Source organism: Ammospiza caudacuta, chromosome 2, assembly GCF_027887145.1.
Source record: "Ammospiza caudacuta isolate bAmmCau1 chromosome 2, bAmmCau1.pri, whole genome shotgun sequence".
Classification (NCBI taxonomy): Eukaryota; Metazoa; Chordata; class Aves; order Passeriformes; family Passerellidae; genus Ammospiza; species Ammospiza caudacuta.
The window spans coordinates 110,479,558-110,496,730 of NC_080594.1; the positions used below are offsets into that span (position 1 = coordinate 110,479,558).

Here is a 17,173-nt window from a genome sequence, read left to right on the forward strand (position 1 = left end):
GCAGATAATGGAGAAAATGACAGTATGATTACAACAAATAGAGAGGAAATAACTTTGCCCACTTTTGGCTATCATGGTGTTAAATGTCAACATCAGCTTGCAGCACAATGAAAATATTTTGTAAAAGAGGTTTCTATAAAACTCATTTGACAAAAGAATTATAAATGATTTTTTATTAGAGGCAGAGATAATTTATAATTTAGGCCATAATCAGGGAGATAACTTTTTTATTAGGAATTTTTTATATGTCAAAAAATTAGAGCTAAGATTTTTATTTCTTTAATATAATGATTAAAACAGAAAACATATGAAGAGTAATCTAATGGAGGAAAAAACCCCCGCCTGTTGGCTTCACCCAGTATAACCTTTCTTTTTAGTGACCCCTGCTGTTCAGAAAGGAAAGGAACTGTTACTAGGACAACTAGGAATTAGCTTCTTGACCATTTGGCTCTATTTTCTTTCCCTCCCTTACTCAAAATAGATACTTTAAAAATGCCACTCCCAACCTGCTTTATCAAAATCAACAAATCACAATACATAAAAATAATAATTACAAATATACATATTTAATCTATTTTGTACCAGATTCACAGAAGTCAGTCTGTAGAATGAAGTTTAGTTTCTCTCTTGTCCACATATTGGAGTATGGACGAGATTTTGAGGAAGGAGATTAAATGTGCTTTTAAAATGGTTGTATAGGGAAATCTCACTATTTTTGCACATGAATTGTGGAAAAGGGTTGGAGGGAGACTAGGAACTCCAACAAGGGGACAAAGATCAACCATGGGAGAAACTGGTGCCATTATAGACAGTCTGAAGAGGAAAAGGAAGAGCAGGTGGAACCAGGATACAGGCTGGGAAGAGGGTGAACAAATTTCATTTAAATTTTGGACAATGCTAAGAAGCTATGGTAAGGAAAGAATATGTTTGGATGAAAGAGAAACATGGAATGCTTAAGGTTGGAAGGGACCTTAAAGATCACATAGTTTCTATTTGCCTACCAAGGGCAGGGAACCTCCTATTAAACCACATTAATCAGAGCCCCATGCACAATGGGGAATCCTTAACCTCTCTGGACAACCTTCCAGTGCCTCTCCACTCTTGCAGTAAAGAATTCCTTCCTAACACCCAATCTCAACCCATCCTCCTTCATCTTAAGGCTGTTTCCCCTTGTCTTATCACTACATGCCCTCATGAAAAGCCTCTCTCCACAAATATGATAATCCTATTTCACATTGCTGGTGGCCAAGGAGTTCCAAAAATTCTGCCTCAGCACCTCTGCATGTTCTGCTGTTGTCTTCAACCCCCAGCCAGCCATCTGTAGCTAAGATGTCATTGCTTTCCTACTACTTACATTTACACAGATTCATGTTCTTAAAAGAGAAAAAGTAAATTTCAAAGGTATGAACCATGAGAATCAGTAACTCTCAAAATGTGCAAGAAACAGAATTTTAATTACAGTGTTAGATCTCTTGGAAAACCAGCACACTGCACTGCCATTGAAGGCTGTAGCATGGCCCACAAACACAGGAGCACAAAACCACATGCACTTTCAAATACAAACACTCAAATATACACCTAATTTATATATGATAAAATAACCCTTCTTGGGCCAGGCACTGCCCTTTGGTTCTGTGTTCATGGACTGCATGGCTGAGGAGGCCAAGGCTTCTGCCCATTGAGCTGCTCCTCCTGGCAGCCTGAGCTGCAGCTGCTCAGTTCCTGTGCTCTGCCACAGCCTCAAAGGATGTAAAGATACAATCTGTTATGTGATTTGTAGAAATGTAAAAAGTATCAAAAATAGAATATTGTGTAATGTTTTGATGTTAAAAATCTCAAAATAACCCCATTTGCAGGTTCATACAGAATTCTTAATCATGATGCTTAAATATTCTAGTTTTAAGAAGAAAAACTGCTGCAAATATAATTTTGATGACTGCTTAAATATTCTCCATTCTAGATAGCAATAGGAAACAAAAGCTAAGGAGTTAGAGAGAGATCACTGTTTCATTTTACACTATCAGTTACTATGTGATTTCTTTACATGTTTTCATTCAGTAATTCTAACCTAATGTGGTGGTCCATCAACCAGTTCTAAAATGCTTACTCAGTGACAATTGTAGAGTTCATTACCCATGGCCAATGGCATCAAGTGAGAAATAATTCAAATCAGATTACACTAAATTACCATTTTTGAAAGCAAAATACCCTTCAGTATTAACTAAAAATTGACCTTGTTCCACATTTCTCTCCCAAGAAATCATTAATATTCCCAATGGGAATACTACCAAGTTACAGTTGTTCCACTTTAAGATTTGTTTTTAATTCAACAGCTAAAGGACAGAATGCTGCATATTTTTCTGAAGATGTATTTCATCTGTTGCTTCTGAATTAATCTGGGTAAGAGCTTTGCAGTCATAACTTATTATCACAGAATCTTACATATGATAGTGTTCTTTATCCATTAGAAGAGGAACAAATACTTTTGCTTTCATGAGAGCTCAGTGCTATAGGAATAACAAACAATTCTGTGATATTCTGCATAATTGGATTTAGTATTCCTTCAAGAGGTTGCTGTGAAGCTGTCTATAATACACTTCTGGTTTCCTGGATGATTCTAACCTTGCATAAATTTGAGTTGACAAAAAGTGCAGTACTTTTTACAGCTATACACAGAGAATAATCATTTCATTTTTGGCACAAGCCCAGAAACTGAGACTAGCTCTTTCTTATCTTTGGTTATCAGTACAAGTTTACTACCCATTCCAAAAGTAGTACAGGTAAAGGGTTAAATCAACCTAAATGTCTTGCTAGCAAAGACTTTATATATATATATATACATGCTGTAGTATCCCTGTGTGCTACAGCACTGAAGAAGCAGACATTTTCCTGTTTGCTGAGAGTAATTCCAAAGTGTTTTATTGCTTGAGCTTGCACAGTGTAAGAACCCATTACCATCACCCAGCTACTTTCAATGCTGTTGTGACTGAAATTAAATAACCACCACAAAATACAGGGCATTTTAAGAGTGAATTTAAATTTCCCTACACTTTACTTGAATTGACATATATTTTAATGGTTACCTAATTTGAGTTTTATTTCTTTCTGTAGATGTTCTAAGAGCTGAGACTTGTTTTGCCTGTGAACACAGTTCTTGCTGGTAAGCAGACATTCTTACTTGTTGGTAGAATGTATAGTGAAATGGTGGCATGCTGGCTCTCTGAACTTCAGTACTGTTTTAATCTATGCAGGGATCTGAATGAAATATTAAACAGGATGATAGTAGTTGATACTACAAAAAATAATCTTATAAATATTTCACTTTAGCAATGCAAACATAATGAAAAATACACGTATGTTTACTAATGGTAAACTATTCCTTCAGCTATTCAAAGAGTAAATTTGGTATGTCCACATTTAAATATTACTCTCAGTGGTCCTCATTTAAATAGTCAGCACAGACTTTTAGTGTGTGCTATGTATCATATGAGTGTACTTTTTCAGTTCTAAATAAAAAAAAAAAATCTTTTGACTTAATTTTCACTAAGAGGTTTTGGACAGAAACCACAAAGAAGCATTGTGTAGTGTTCATACACTGTTACATATATCCTGTCAACTATTTTTTTCTCGCTGTTAGAAATTAATTATATTTACTATATATTCATTTTAGCATCGTGGTAGTTAAAGGTGAGCTCATTTTTACATCCCCATTATCTTGTTTGGTGGCCATCGTGTCTGTAACTCAGCAAGCTGCTGAATTATGTTCACATTTCACATTTAATGATAATAATTCTCTGACTCAGCCTGGAAATTCTACCTGCATGACCTGCGTGACTTACACTGTTCTTACCTAGCATTAATATCATTAATACCTTAATACAAACATAGAGTTAAGAAACTATTTATTTATTCACATAAAATTTGTTTTGATGCCAATTATTTTCACTGCAGCAAAGTATGGATTTGGTGACTTCAGATAAAGGCAGGCAGGGAGAAAAAAGGATGAGATGATCTTTGCATCAGGAAGACTGATTCTGAATCAGAATTTCCCATCTGTGTAAGCTACTTCAACTTTTCAAAGAAGATTCATTGAGTACTACATTTTGATTATTTTCAGATAACACCTTTACAAATGAGAAAATGCTGCACTCCAGAGACTGTAAGGATGTCTTGCTTTTCCTCCTTAGAGAACATACTAAAGCAATATTTCCCCACCATAATCAGTGCATGATGCAGGCTGGCAGGATGCTATCTCCAAAATGCATATCTGCATGGCAGTGACATAATAGAAGTGTTTGCATAACCTGCAAGCTCTTTGCAACAAATGCCACTATATACCTGTAAAAGATAGGGGCTTTTTCAGCTAAGATTTAGATTGATTTCTAAATTATGTGAATTTTTTATTATTCTAGGTAAGACTGATGAACAATCAGACCATGTTGTGCAGCACTGAGGTCTAAAATTGCTTGATGTAGCTGAGAAACTGATGTCAGAACACATCAACCACTCAGCTGAGAAGCTGCAAGGCAGAAACATCAATCCAAACCCGCCTTTCAGAAGGTCTGCACAGCTTAGGGTCTGTTCTTCTCCAAGCCCAGCTGCACATGAGGATGGATTCATGGGTATTTTGGGAATAGAGAGCCCCCTCTCAGCTTGGATTCTGCCCTTCTTAAGTCCATGCAAACATTCACTACTTCCCTGGAACACCATCAGCACTGTCTGTCACCGTAGCACACGTGCAGACCTTTACCAAATACACCATATTTAGAGCATGTCTAACCAGAGAAGAGGCATCTTCAATGATTAAAAAATCTCTAAGAGACTTTTAGTCATTAAAAAAGTTCAACATGTGATCAGAATCAATTATGACAATCATTTTAGAAGAGTTAAAAGAGGCAATTCCATCCTTTATGGCCAACTTCAGATTTATCATCTGCAGCTTAGGGTCAACATTATATGGTAAGACCTAAATAATGCACACCTTTAATCATGAACAGTGTTCCAAAAGTTTCCAAATGCCACTTTGTATTGTGAAATATAAAATCCATCTAGTGCTCATTTTCTTAAATGTCACACAACTGTAAAATGGCAGAAATACAAGAATCTACTTGTTTAATAGCAGAATACTGAATGAAATAGAGCAAAGAAATATAGATAGAGTTTATAATGGCCCACATACAGCTACTCCACATTGCTAACTTCTGTTGCACTCTTATTCTCTTAAAAATGGAGTGTCTAAAACTGGCTGATCAAATGAGGTTATAAAATAGCCTAATCAAATTGCTGGTGGGTGATTTTTGGCAAATTAAATTAGATAAATAGAAAAATAAATCTTTTGTAAATATTCCATGTCTTACATAGCAAAATAGAACAGAAAAATTCTGATATCCATATATAGAATATGCCTGTTGTATCCTAGTCCTGGAGCTTGAGAACAAAAGAATGGCTTAAACTGAACACAATAATAACATAATGCATAATGAAAAACTGAAAGCTCACTGTAAAATTAAGTCTACTAACTTTATTCCAAAAGTAGGCATAAAGATAACCTCTCAAAATATGGCAATGTTTTACTACTCTTAAAGACTTTTAGCAATCAGGCCAAGGCAAGGACTATCAAAAGATGTAGCTGTGGCCATGATGTTCTAAACAAGGGAGAAATGGACTGAAGGCATTTTCTCTTAACTTTAAACCTGATGTACATCTCACATAAGTCTTGAGGTTGAATTGGTGCCCAGTGTTCTTAGAAATTCACCATGACCATCACAATGGCAAGACCTGTGAAGTGTATTTGGTTTTGTTGGTAATTTGCTAGTTTTTCCTTTTTCAGAAGCACATGTATTTCCTTTGCATTTATACTGAAGTAGAAAAAGAGTTTTCTAGCAATCATGCTCCTCTAGCTAATACGACCATATTTAAATGTATATAGTAGATAAATACTTTTTTTACAAGTACATTTAAATACAATAATAAAATCCCTCTGCTTTCAGAGAGTTCTCAGATCTTAGGCTGATTTGTGTCCACTTATCCTCTATCTTTATTCTACTACCTATTGATATTTTCTATTCAAAACATTTCTTGTGATATCTAAACATATTAAACCATTTTGCCAAAGGACATGGATGAATGGACATGTTTTTCAATGTTTGCTTGTCATATATATCTGAAAGACAATATGATATAATGCATGCAGTGACAAATAAGAGGGAAAGATACAGTTGCTTGCACTGGAAAATAATCTATCAGATGGATGGGTAAAGTGTCCTAAGAGTCATAGAGCCCTCTCATTTTTAGACTTGGATGTCTCAATTAGGAGGACTTGCCCTTTTAAAGATATCTGCCTGTGCAAGAAAGAGCTTCCCTAGCCTTTGCTTTGCATAATAATCTGAGCACTCACACAGAAGGTGGGAGAAGTGAGTACTTGACTTCTCTCCCAGCTTGGAGGAATTCAGAGCCACATCTCCAGCTTCTCAGGAGAGCGGGCTAAATAACTGAAGGAAAACACAAAGGCACAGAAATAAGAAGAAAAAAGACTCAGATCTGAACCTGAATAGCTCTGAGCTTATCCTGAGAAGGAGACCTACGATACACAGCCTACTCCTCTGATTTTTATTTTTAAGCAACAATTATCTGCTATAAAATGCAGCAGCTGCACTCTGATCACTTACAACACAAACTGGTGGCTCCGGCATTTGTCATCTTTCTCTTTCTGAATGAAAGCTGCTGAGGCTGCCTCATCTTGTGTTGAATTAAGTTCTGCTCTTACAAGTCCAAAACTGAAAGGCACAGTGAGGCATCTCCTCTTAGGTATCTCCAGGTCCTAGCACAATGTTAGGTACGAGGATTTAACAGGCTGGTACTGACAAATGCAGGCAGCAAAAGCTCATAGCCTGGGAAATATGAATCACAAAATTTGGCTATGGGTACATCAGCCTTTTAGCCTTGCAAACCTACATGTTCTTTCTGTTCCTTGTATTCCCAGTTTTTTCATGTTGATGAAAGTCCATGTTATCTGAGCTTGAAAACCACTGGAATCTTCCAGTCATAATCCAAAGTAATTGCCAGTTATATGGTGAGCACTGTTTCATGCAGTCACTTCACTGACATGCTATACTTACTAAAAGATGGCTCATACTGGGGCTGGACAGTAAATTACAAGGTTTGCTCATGGTTTTTAAAGATGTAACACCTATTTTTCAGCAATCACCAGCCATGCACATGAATGAACAATCACCAGCAATGCACATTAAGAAGTGTGAGTGATTGCTGAATAGCACTGCAAATGATATTAGAAACAGTCTGACATCAATGCTACCTCTCACTTATTGCATCTCAAAAAGAGTAATAACTATTGTGACATGCAATAGTTATGTGTGGGTCTTCCAACAAGAGAAATGAATCTCATTTTTTGTAAGAGGCAAAATCACAGAGAAAAATACAGATGAAGTCAAAATAGTAAAATTATTCCAGAGGAGTCACTGAAAACTTTGGAGCTGGCATTGTGTTTAAAATTTGCAGATATTCTTTTTCACACCTCAGTTACTGTATATAATTCCCAAATTAAGCACCATCATCCATGAAAGGATCACAGATTTTTCTTGTAATTACTTTGCTAAATATTTACAAGTTTCTTTTTAATAGAAAGATCTCATTTTTACAGTGGTTTTACCCCCTGATTTAGAGAATTCTAATTAAACAAGTCTAATTAAACAAGTCTAAACAAGTCCTTCGAAGCCAACAAACTCACTCCACAAATCCATGATATCAAGTTTTTTTCCAATTTAATTCATTTATCAGATGTATCTTAACTATTGTTTTGAATTCTGCGTGACCTTGGCAAGGAATGAACTGAGCTGGAGCTGGGACTGCCTCTGCGGATGCTGGCAGAGCAAAATGAGTTTGGGGAAGCCTGAAGGGCAGAAGCTCAAGGAGTGGGGTGAGAGAGCCCATTAAAAAATGCAGAAGGCCTGGAGAGAGGCGAGTTCATGTGAAAGGTCATGGCCAGTTTTGATAAGTCTTTTACAATTGAGGGAGATCCAAAGCCTTAAAGGAGAGAGACACAAGTGGATCCCATTCCTTTGCCACTATCTCTTTAATTTACAACCAGGAAACATCTGAATTGTCCCATGCCACACAGCATTGATGAACACTGGCACTTGGTCATTTAAAAGATGAAAGAGTGGAAAAAGAATGTTGAACAGCATGAAAAGACAATGGAGAAAAACTCTGATTTTTAAAATGCCACAAATAAGAATACTTTTTTTTTTTTTTTGCTTTTACACTCCTTATCTCTCTAGCTCACACCTTCTTTCCAATCTCTTTCAGAAATAGCTCTATGAATAGCCCTTAGAACAGGCTGTAACAGGCTCAGAAACAGGGACTACCACTTGATTTCTTGCCTCACAGGGTGTGACAAATATGAAGTCCCTGCATCACTCCCCCATTACTTTTGTGCTAGGTTTTCAACAGCCCCATGCAGCTTCAGTTTCAACCAAGCAGAAAAAGACAGATGATGCTATAGTTTCTATGTATAAAATAATAACAAGCACATGAAAAGTTACCATAATTAGCAGATCATATTTATTTCTTTCTGATAGGAGAGAAATGTAATTCAGTCACTGATTTTATGTGACCTTGACTGCAGTACCAGCCTCTTTGCAGAACTACTTAAAGGTATATCAACTATAAAAGGATAATTTTCATGTAAGAATATAAACAGATATTATTACTTGTACCTTAAGATGGGCAAGTGTGTATGGAAGAGGGAAAGTTGATGCTCAGTAGGGAGGATGAACTGATTGTTACTGGCAAATAAACTTGATATTCAATAAGCCATAGATTGCTTATTGTCCTTACTGATTATAGTTTGCACTGATCTTATGTGTATCTCAGCTCCTTGGATAAAAATGCTCTGAGTTTCGAGCTTTTAAAAGAAAACCATAAAAATTGCCATGATTAATCTTTTCACTGCTGTTGCCACAGACTGATCAACTTGGACTCTGTCTACCACGTAAAGAAACCTAATTTACAAGCCATTAAATTCACCTTCATTTGACCTGCCTGATTTTGTTTGGCAACCTTTATGTCTGACTTGTTCACCCCCAAAAGTACAGCTGCAGAAAAACCACTGGTGCTGGATGGCAAGGACTGTGTCACCCTCTCCTGCACTGCTCTCTCTCCCCTGGTTGTGCTTCCATCCATGCAGGGATGCAGCAGATGTAGTAAAAAAGCATAAAAAGCATGTCAAAGCATGGTATTTTCCTAGGCATAGTGATTGTACATGATAGTGGATGTTTTTGGAATTTGATGCTTATGAAAGATGGGACTGATGTATGTACTGGCAGTTTTCAGCGACTGCAGTTTTTAATGTGGGAAGTATGCTGCAAATGTTTTCAATTTTTGATATGGGAAGTATTCTGCAAATGTTTTCAGAACCTAACTTTTGTATGCATGGGTAAGATTATGTATTTGCACACACATCTAAGAGAGAGAGAACAAATAAGCAAATACAAATGCCCATTTTTCTAAGTGATAGTTGGACTATTTCCAAAAGCAACACGTTTTCACCTGACTCCTTTTCCTATGGGGATCCTCAAATGGCATGGAGTGTCCAGAATGATGTCCACAATTTGCTGGCTCTAATTAGTTACAAAGAAGAATAATGTCTCACTAGCGGTGGGTGGGCTAAAAGAGGTGACTATCATACACTGATCATCTTTTAGATTGATCTAGTTTAGCAATATTAAGGCAGAATGGGCCAAGGAAAATTGTCTGCACTCAACACCAGCACAAAGACACCTTTATCCGTGTGATAATGCAGTGCAGGTCACTCTAGTCTCTTCCAGACTTGCTTAATTTACCCTACAGATTTATTCTTTCACCAAGAATACACCATGGGTCACAAGTAAAAACAGGTGTGTGCTTAAATATTGTGTTTATGTCACATATTCATAGCTCTTGCACATTCAGTCTTGGCAAGTTTGATTTGCAGTTATGTATATTGAGCTGAAAAAATATTCCCGTGATCAACAATTAAAGAAAAGTGGGTTTGAAAGAAATAATGAAAATAGGGCTTATTTCTTCATAGGATAATCATTTGACAAAAGAAGGTTCAGGGTTGAATCAGCCTGCATTAGTCTTATATAGCACAACATCAACCTTGGATTTGATTTTGCAGGACATCCTGCTGAGAATTTTCAGTTTCCCATTAAGATCTTCAATGGAAAAATGGTAAACCTATTAAAATTACAAGGCAGTATCAGCTGAAGAAGAGTTTGTCCTCCATCCCACTGTGAATGTTGCTGTGCAATAATAGCAACATCTATTTCCAATGTCTGGATAGCTTGTCCCTCTGCATGTAGGAGACCATGATCCTGTGACTGTGTTCTCTTCTGCTGATATAATCTCTTAAATAAAGCTCTACTGTTTACTTTCCTTAATTGAAGTACAATGGAAAAGACATGGCCTTTAAGAAGCTTCACTTTAGTCACTGCCTTGGAGCTTTGAAGGTGTTTCAAGTTGTCTTTCAGTGTACTTCAAAACATCCTTGATAAAAGAATGCGTGTGGAGGTGAAGTGGGAATTTTGCTGGCAATTATATTTTATGCAGAGTTGTAAAAAGTTTACTCTGCCTGCCCATCCCAGTTTTTATCCTCTCACTGCTCTGATAAGTGATCGAATCCTAGAAAATTTTTTTCTCGTATATCTGGTTTTGCCCATTTTTGGAGCTGAACATATCTTTAAACAGAAAAACCAAATCTGTGCTGGTTTTGGGTTTTAATCCTTTCTGGGTTAAAAGAACCAGAAACTCTTTTTAACATAATTTTAATTTACTAGTTCTAAAGGGAGCCCCCAAATGAAGATGAGCCTCACAGAGACAGGAGTGAGCCAAAGGAGACTTGATAATGGCAGATGTTTTCCTTTTACTCTGGACCTGGACAATATGAACTTATTTAACACTCCTCTGCATCCAGGGAAGAGAAAATAAAGGAAAACAATTGCAATACAGACTAAAATAGAAACTCATAACAACAACTAGCACATGGCCACAAAATTATCAATTAAATGTGTATGTAAACTGCACAAGAAGAATGGGAAATAAGAAATCACTCACTGGTAAGAAAATGCTGGGAAGTAGGGCCAAAATCCCTGTGAGCTTCATGCAGTTGCTTGATGCGCTCATCAACAGCCACCTGTTCAGAGAGGAGGAAAAAAATGACTTTTATAGACAAGAAACAAAGAGCAATTATAGATCATTTTTTTATTAGTGAACATTCAGTTTAAAATTAAGCAGTTTCCTGCAACAAATGTTGTCCTTCAGAGTCTTCAGATGAGATTAAATGTGTCACTGGAAAATAAAGGTAAAAAAAAGGGTTTTTTCTTTTGTCCCCATCTTAACTGATGCTAGAAGCTGAAAATGAAAAGGCTGATAAATAAAGGTAAAGCAAATTGGCCTGACATTATGTACCTGAAAATAGTATGACTGCTGCTTGTCAATATTGAAGTCAGAATATCCATCTGTAATACCTTTTCTAAACTACTTCTAAAGTACTTTTGAAAGTACAATATTATAAATCAGCACATGAAAAGCAATCTCATTTAATGTGGACAGATAGCCATACTTCAACCAAGTGCTGAAATGAGGTTAACCAGAAGAGAGCAGCTGGTACAAACATTTTGCTGTTCTTTTAATCACTCAAACCTTAGCCCCTCAACCCTTTCCTCAGAACACACCCTTGAAGAACATGTTCCTGAGGTTTTGTTGGGTTGGTGTACTGCATGAAAACAGAGACAAGAGTTTAGGACTTAGTTTAGGTCTAGTTTTCTCAGTGGTTAGTTACATAAAAAGTCTTTGTCTCACTTTCTTGAACTCTTCTTATGTTAAACTGACACGTGATAGATAATGAGAACTTCTACCTTTAAACAGCTCATCTTTAAAACAATACTCCATTAGTTAACATAACCCATCAACAAACTACAGGAAAATTTATAAAAGATAGAAGACACTTCATGATAACAGAGTTCCCCAGGCAGCTGTTATTCATGATAAAATTAAGACCCACAAAAAAACCCATTATTTTCCTCTTATGGAGAAATCTCCATAACCTTAACAAGAGGGACTTTTCTCCCAAAGTCAACTAAGCAAAAACTATTTTAGAGGTAATAAACTAACTACAAATTTTAGGGTTTCTTTTCTTTACATTATCAACAAAAAAAAAATAGGGGGAGAAAAAGTATTCTGAAAGATTTTGATTCTTACTACCTTTTTCCTTTTAATTACTTTTAATAAAATTTTCTTTATATCCTTTTCAAGTTTTGAACCTACTTGACCTTTCTCCTGATCCTATCTCACCACAGGAAACAAACACATTAGTTAAGAAATCTCAAAATTAGTAAAATCTCAAATTAACAAACCAAAACCACTACAGACTGGTTTTATCTTTACCCTTGAAAATCTCAGTGGAGTATTGAGCAAGTGGCCAAAAGGGGGTGGTTACAAGAAGATTCCCTGGTGTATGAGTGTCATCTACCAGTCTTTTTATAGCCTGTATGCTAGAAGGATGTAATTAAGTTAGACCTAGGAATGGGATTAGATAAAACAAGGGAAAAAACCCTTGAAAGTAATGATAGAATAATTTTGAAATATAATAAATAAAGCAACTGAGAGGAATCAAGTTCACTTAAATATTGCCTGTAAAAAAAGGTGGTCCATCAACACTGGCAAAGCAGAAGGTAAGTGTATTTTAATTGGCCTAATTGTGATATACAAAACAAAGAAACAAATAGGTTGCACAGGTAAAATGCAATCAACATTTTAAAACTTCCAGGGAATTTCTTGGTTTGTGGTAGGAGGGAACTATTGTATAGTAACTGGGCATGATACAGTTGGAAGGGAAAAATTTAAAATGGTAGAATTAATGAGCTATTTGATATGACTGTGTGTGTTTGCCAGATAACCCCTAGAACCCAAAATCTTCTTTAACTAAGCAATAGCAATTTACTGCCAAGACATGATTTATTTGCTTACAATTTCAAAACTAACGCTATAAGCAAAAATGCCCATTTGCTTTCTTTCCTCAAACCATTTTTCAGGTGCTTTTCCTGCAGCTCCCTTCATTTCTGTGTCATCTTTTCTGGCTTCCCACTGAATTGCAGGAACAGATGTTTCTGTTAAGCAGTGCTTCATACCAGGGACTGACTTTGAGCCTGAGTTCACACCCAATTCACTGCACAGAAAGAAGCTGGGGAAGTCTGTAATTGCACAGAAAACCACGAAAGGGCTGCTTCTGGTCATCAGTAGAATTCGCTTAAGTGCAGAATAATTAGCTGAAGTGCTATTATTTTTAACCAAGAAATGACCTTTCAATGAAGACTAGAAAGATAATCTTAAACATAGCTAAACACATGCAAATAAAGCCACTGGAAAAATGTATTGAAAATGCATATGCTCTTTAAAATGATAACATACTTATTTTGTCATTAGGAAATATTGGTTAATAAAGAACTATATGGCTCTTCCTTTATATTAGTACACGTTTTTATTAAGTCAACCAGGATGGAAATTTTTTTGCTGGCATGAAGAATCCCTAAAGAGAATGAGAACTTCACAAACACACAGTGGGGAGCAGTGTTTCATATAGAAAAATTTTAACAGCCAAACAGTGGTCAGCAAAGAGCATGGGAACCCTTTGGTACACATGACCACTGCCAGCACACCACCTATACAACTTCTCTAAGTGTTCTAAACCTGAGAATTCCAATCCCCTCAAACCATCCATGTAACCTTTAAACTGCACAAAATGATTAACCTGAAGATTTTTAGCCGTATATGTACATCAGCAAAATAAAATACCTTACACATTCAGGGTTAACTTTCCAACTGAACAGCTTTGGATGTGAGCCAGGAAATACTTCTTTCTAGAGGTAGATTTTGTCAATACAGAGAAAAAGAAAACACTGAGAAATGCTGGGAATTCTCCAGGAAATATCACCTGAGAGTACAAAACATTATTCCCCTTGGCTCCCAGGAAATACCACTTGCTGATGTATTGGCATACTACCTTTAGGTAAAAGACAGTAAAAGATGAACTCACTTTTGGTGGTAGAGCAAGGAAGATTATTGCAGTCACTTTCTATTAATTTTATCAAAACTAACACATAAATTGCTAAATAACAGAATTTGAACCCACAATAACTCAGATAATGGTGTACAAAAAATATCCACTGAAACAATCCTTGCTTAAACTTACTGAAGGATGTCTCTCTGATCCAATAAAATCAGATTTGGATTTGACTTAGTGACTTATACATCAATATCTGAAGGAGATTCTATCCATATAAGTCTTCATAAATGTTTCATGATTCTTAAAAGAAATTCTCACTGGCATGTAAAGGTGTTTCTTATTTGTCGTAAACAAGCCATAGGTAATTCCCAAATTTTAGATTTTTTTATTGTTTTTGTTTTTCCTTCAAATCAAGTGAAATAGGCTCCTCCAAAATGAGCACAAACACTATCTCTTGTTTGTATGCTATGCTCTGAACCGAAAGCAGATAGAACAAAATGTTGTGGACAACTGGAGCCTTGTGGTGTGGGAAGAAAACTGCAAAATTTTCAAGCCCATTCAAGCATTCACTTTTCTTCCTTTAGAGCAAAGAAGAAAAAATATGTAGCATTAATGAAGTTCTGATTTCAGTAGTGTTGGCTAAGTCATGAAAAAAATACCACTTTAAAGGTACTATTATCAGAATGTAACATGCAAGATCACAGAATGGGTAAAGCTGGAAGGGACCACAGTGGTCATCTGGTCCAATCTCTGTGGGATGGGACTGTGGATTTCATTTGGGCACCTTTTAGGTAAAACTGCACAGTACTCCTCCACAAGAACTGCTACAAATAAATAAATTAATAAATAAATGGATTTCTAAAAAATCAGCTATTGCTTTATCATGATATGAGAATTTGATTTAAACAGAACTAATATAAAAATATTTTTATAACTAATTTTTACATAAAAACAAACATCAGAACTTTCTGTAATTGGGATACTTGAACGGTTGCTTTTCTTCACTGGGGATGCATGCTTGAAAAGACATGCATTTCCATTATTTATTTAATCCAATGTTTTATATAACATTGATCTTCTTTCAATCGTAACAAATGAAAGAACCACAGCAGTGCAGTAAATATACTCAAGATTGAAGATGGTAATATTAAAGATCCTGCACTGATTTTAAGTGATATTGACATGGTACAGAAATAGCTTCTGCTAAAAAAAATGGCTAGAAAAAAAAATTAGTCTTTCTCCTTTAAAGACTTTGAAAGCATTTGATGAAACGAGTTCTGTTTCCCATCCCTCGGATTCAGCCCTGTGAACTGAATCTATAATCAAGTTCAGAAAAACAAATTAAGACAATAACAAAAGCAAAGCTGTTCCATGCAGTTGTTAGTAATAAGTGCTTTTTCTAAGTGCTTTACCTAATGTGGGGTTCGACAACATTTTTATAACAGCTCCACTGCAGTCAGAATAAGGATTTGATAGATTTATCTTAGTTCTACTACTACAGTCTGGTGTGTGTGTGGGGGGGTGGTTGGGTGGGATTTGTCCTGTTTTTTTCATTTTTTGAGGTTTAACTGAGAACATATTTATGATATGTAAAGTGTTCTTTTGTGTCCACACTGCAAAGCAGGCCTAGATCAAGAAGGAAATATGAGCGGTTTAACTCTCACGATTTTCCTTGTTCTCAAAAAGTACCCAACAGCAGCTGTCGAGGAGTGCTGGAGGTGCTGAAATACCCCAAGATGTGGTGGAGGAAGGAGGCACACCCATCATGTTATTGAAGTTGTGCCTGCAAACAAGGAGTAGTGGCCTCAGCAAAGAGCTATAGGAATGGTCTCTCTTATCAATCCATCAATCTTGTCCTCTTGGATCTACCAACACTACAGACACATAGGAGCCTCGGTCTAGCTGTGGTATAACCCTGCCACAGCCTTGCCCATAGCTTTGATTTTTAACTGAACAAGTTCAGTGGAGGAAATTTCCCCCGGGGTGCTTATCTGAGCTCTGACTGTGGCTGAATTACCCTGTAATGAGCCAAGGGCACTGCTTGGGGGCCTCTCTGTGCTCAGCACTTCCAGGGAATTCACATTCAGTGAACTCGGCAAGGAATTTATTAAAAATTACATGAAGGTGTGCAAGTGGCAATTTTTACTTATTAACATGAAGCAGCAGAAATGAGATCACTAGTTTAAAAAACTGCTAAATGTAAAGAGTTAAGGCAACTGTTGAACGGCTGGGATTCTTAGGAAAAATAGCAAGAAAAGGGAGAAATAATAGAAGATTCTCATCCAAACGGCTATATTTAGTGCAGCAGCAAAAAGACACACAATCTCCTTTTTCTTTTTTTTTGGTCAAAATTTGCTTCACCAAAAGCTGTTCTCACAAAAAGAGAGGGGCAATTTTCTGTATCAATCAGCATGCATCCACACAATACTTATTAAAATAACACTCCTTTAATTTCCCCACCACATTCACAGCATTTCCACAGCCTCCTGACCTTGACTCCAACCCAGCACAGCCAATTTGCCTGCACATCAAAGCAAACCGGCTCCTACAAGACCCTCTTTAATGTTGCCCAGCAATTCTCCTCCCAAGAGCTGAAAAGCCTCTTTCTTTGCTCTCACTGAGTCAGAGCTGTCAAAGCAGTGCGAGGCTGCTCTCCACTAATCAATAAACAGGAAGATCTGATCTGCTGCACTTCTAATAGCTACCGAATCCAGTCACTCACTGCTCCCCGTCCATTAGGAGATAAGGATGGATTTAAATAAGCACACTTTGTGCTGTTAATGAGGAACAGCAGGGGGGAAAGGCGATTGATAGCCATTGTTCCCGGCTGCTGAAGTTCAGGTTTAAGTCTTGACATTTACTGAGTTGAAAAATCGGCTAAGGACAATTAGTTTTCTGGTGAAAAGTTCAGTGTTCTGAAATATTTTGAGAGCGTAAAAATAGGCTTATTTTCCACATTAAAGAAAAAATAGATAAGTACAATGCTATTTGCATGCATTTACAGCTGTTACAAAGACTAAATTCAAATTTCTGGGTCATGGGGGGACTGTATATTTCAGCAGATTGAAATCTGAGTGACTTCATGCAATTCCCCTTTCAGTAAAAGAAATC

General features: G+C 36.6%; 1 protein-coding gene across 1 annotated transcript in view; it reads right to left on the reverse strand.

Moving 5' to 3' along the window:
* Positions 1-17,173, reverse strand: part of DMD (dystrophin) — a 979,219-nt gene that overhangs the window by 118,741 nt on the left and 843,305 nt on the right. The window contains exon 61 of the mRNA XM_058822052.1: positions 11,113-11,191. Within this exon, the coding sequence (XP_058678035.1) occupies positions 11,113-11,191 (79 nt within the window). The remainder of the gene's footprint in view (positions 1-11,112; positions 11,192-17,173) is intronic.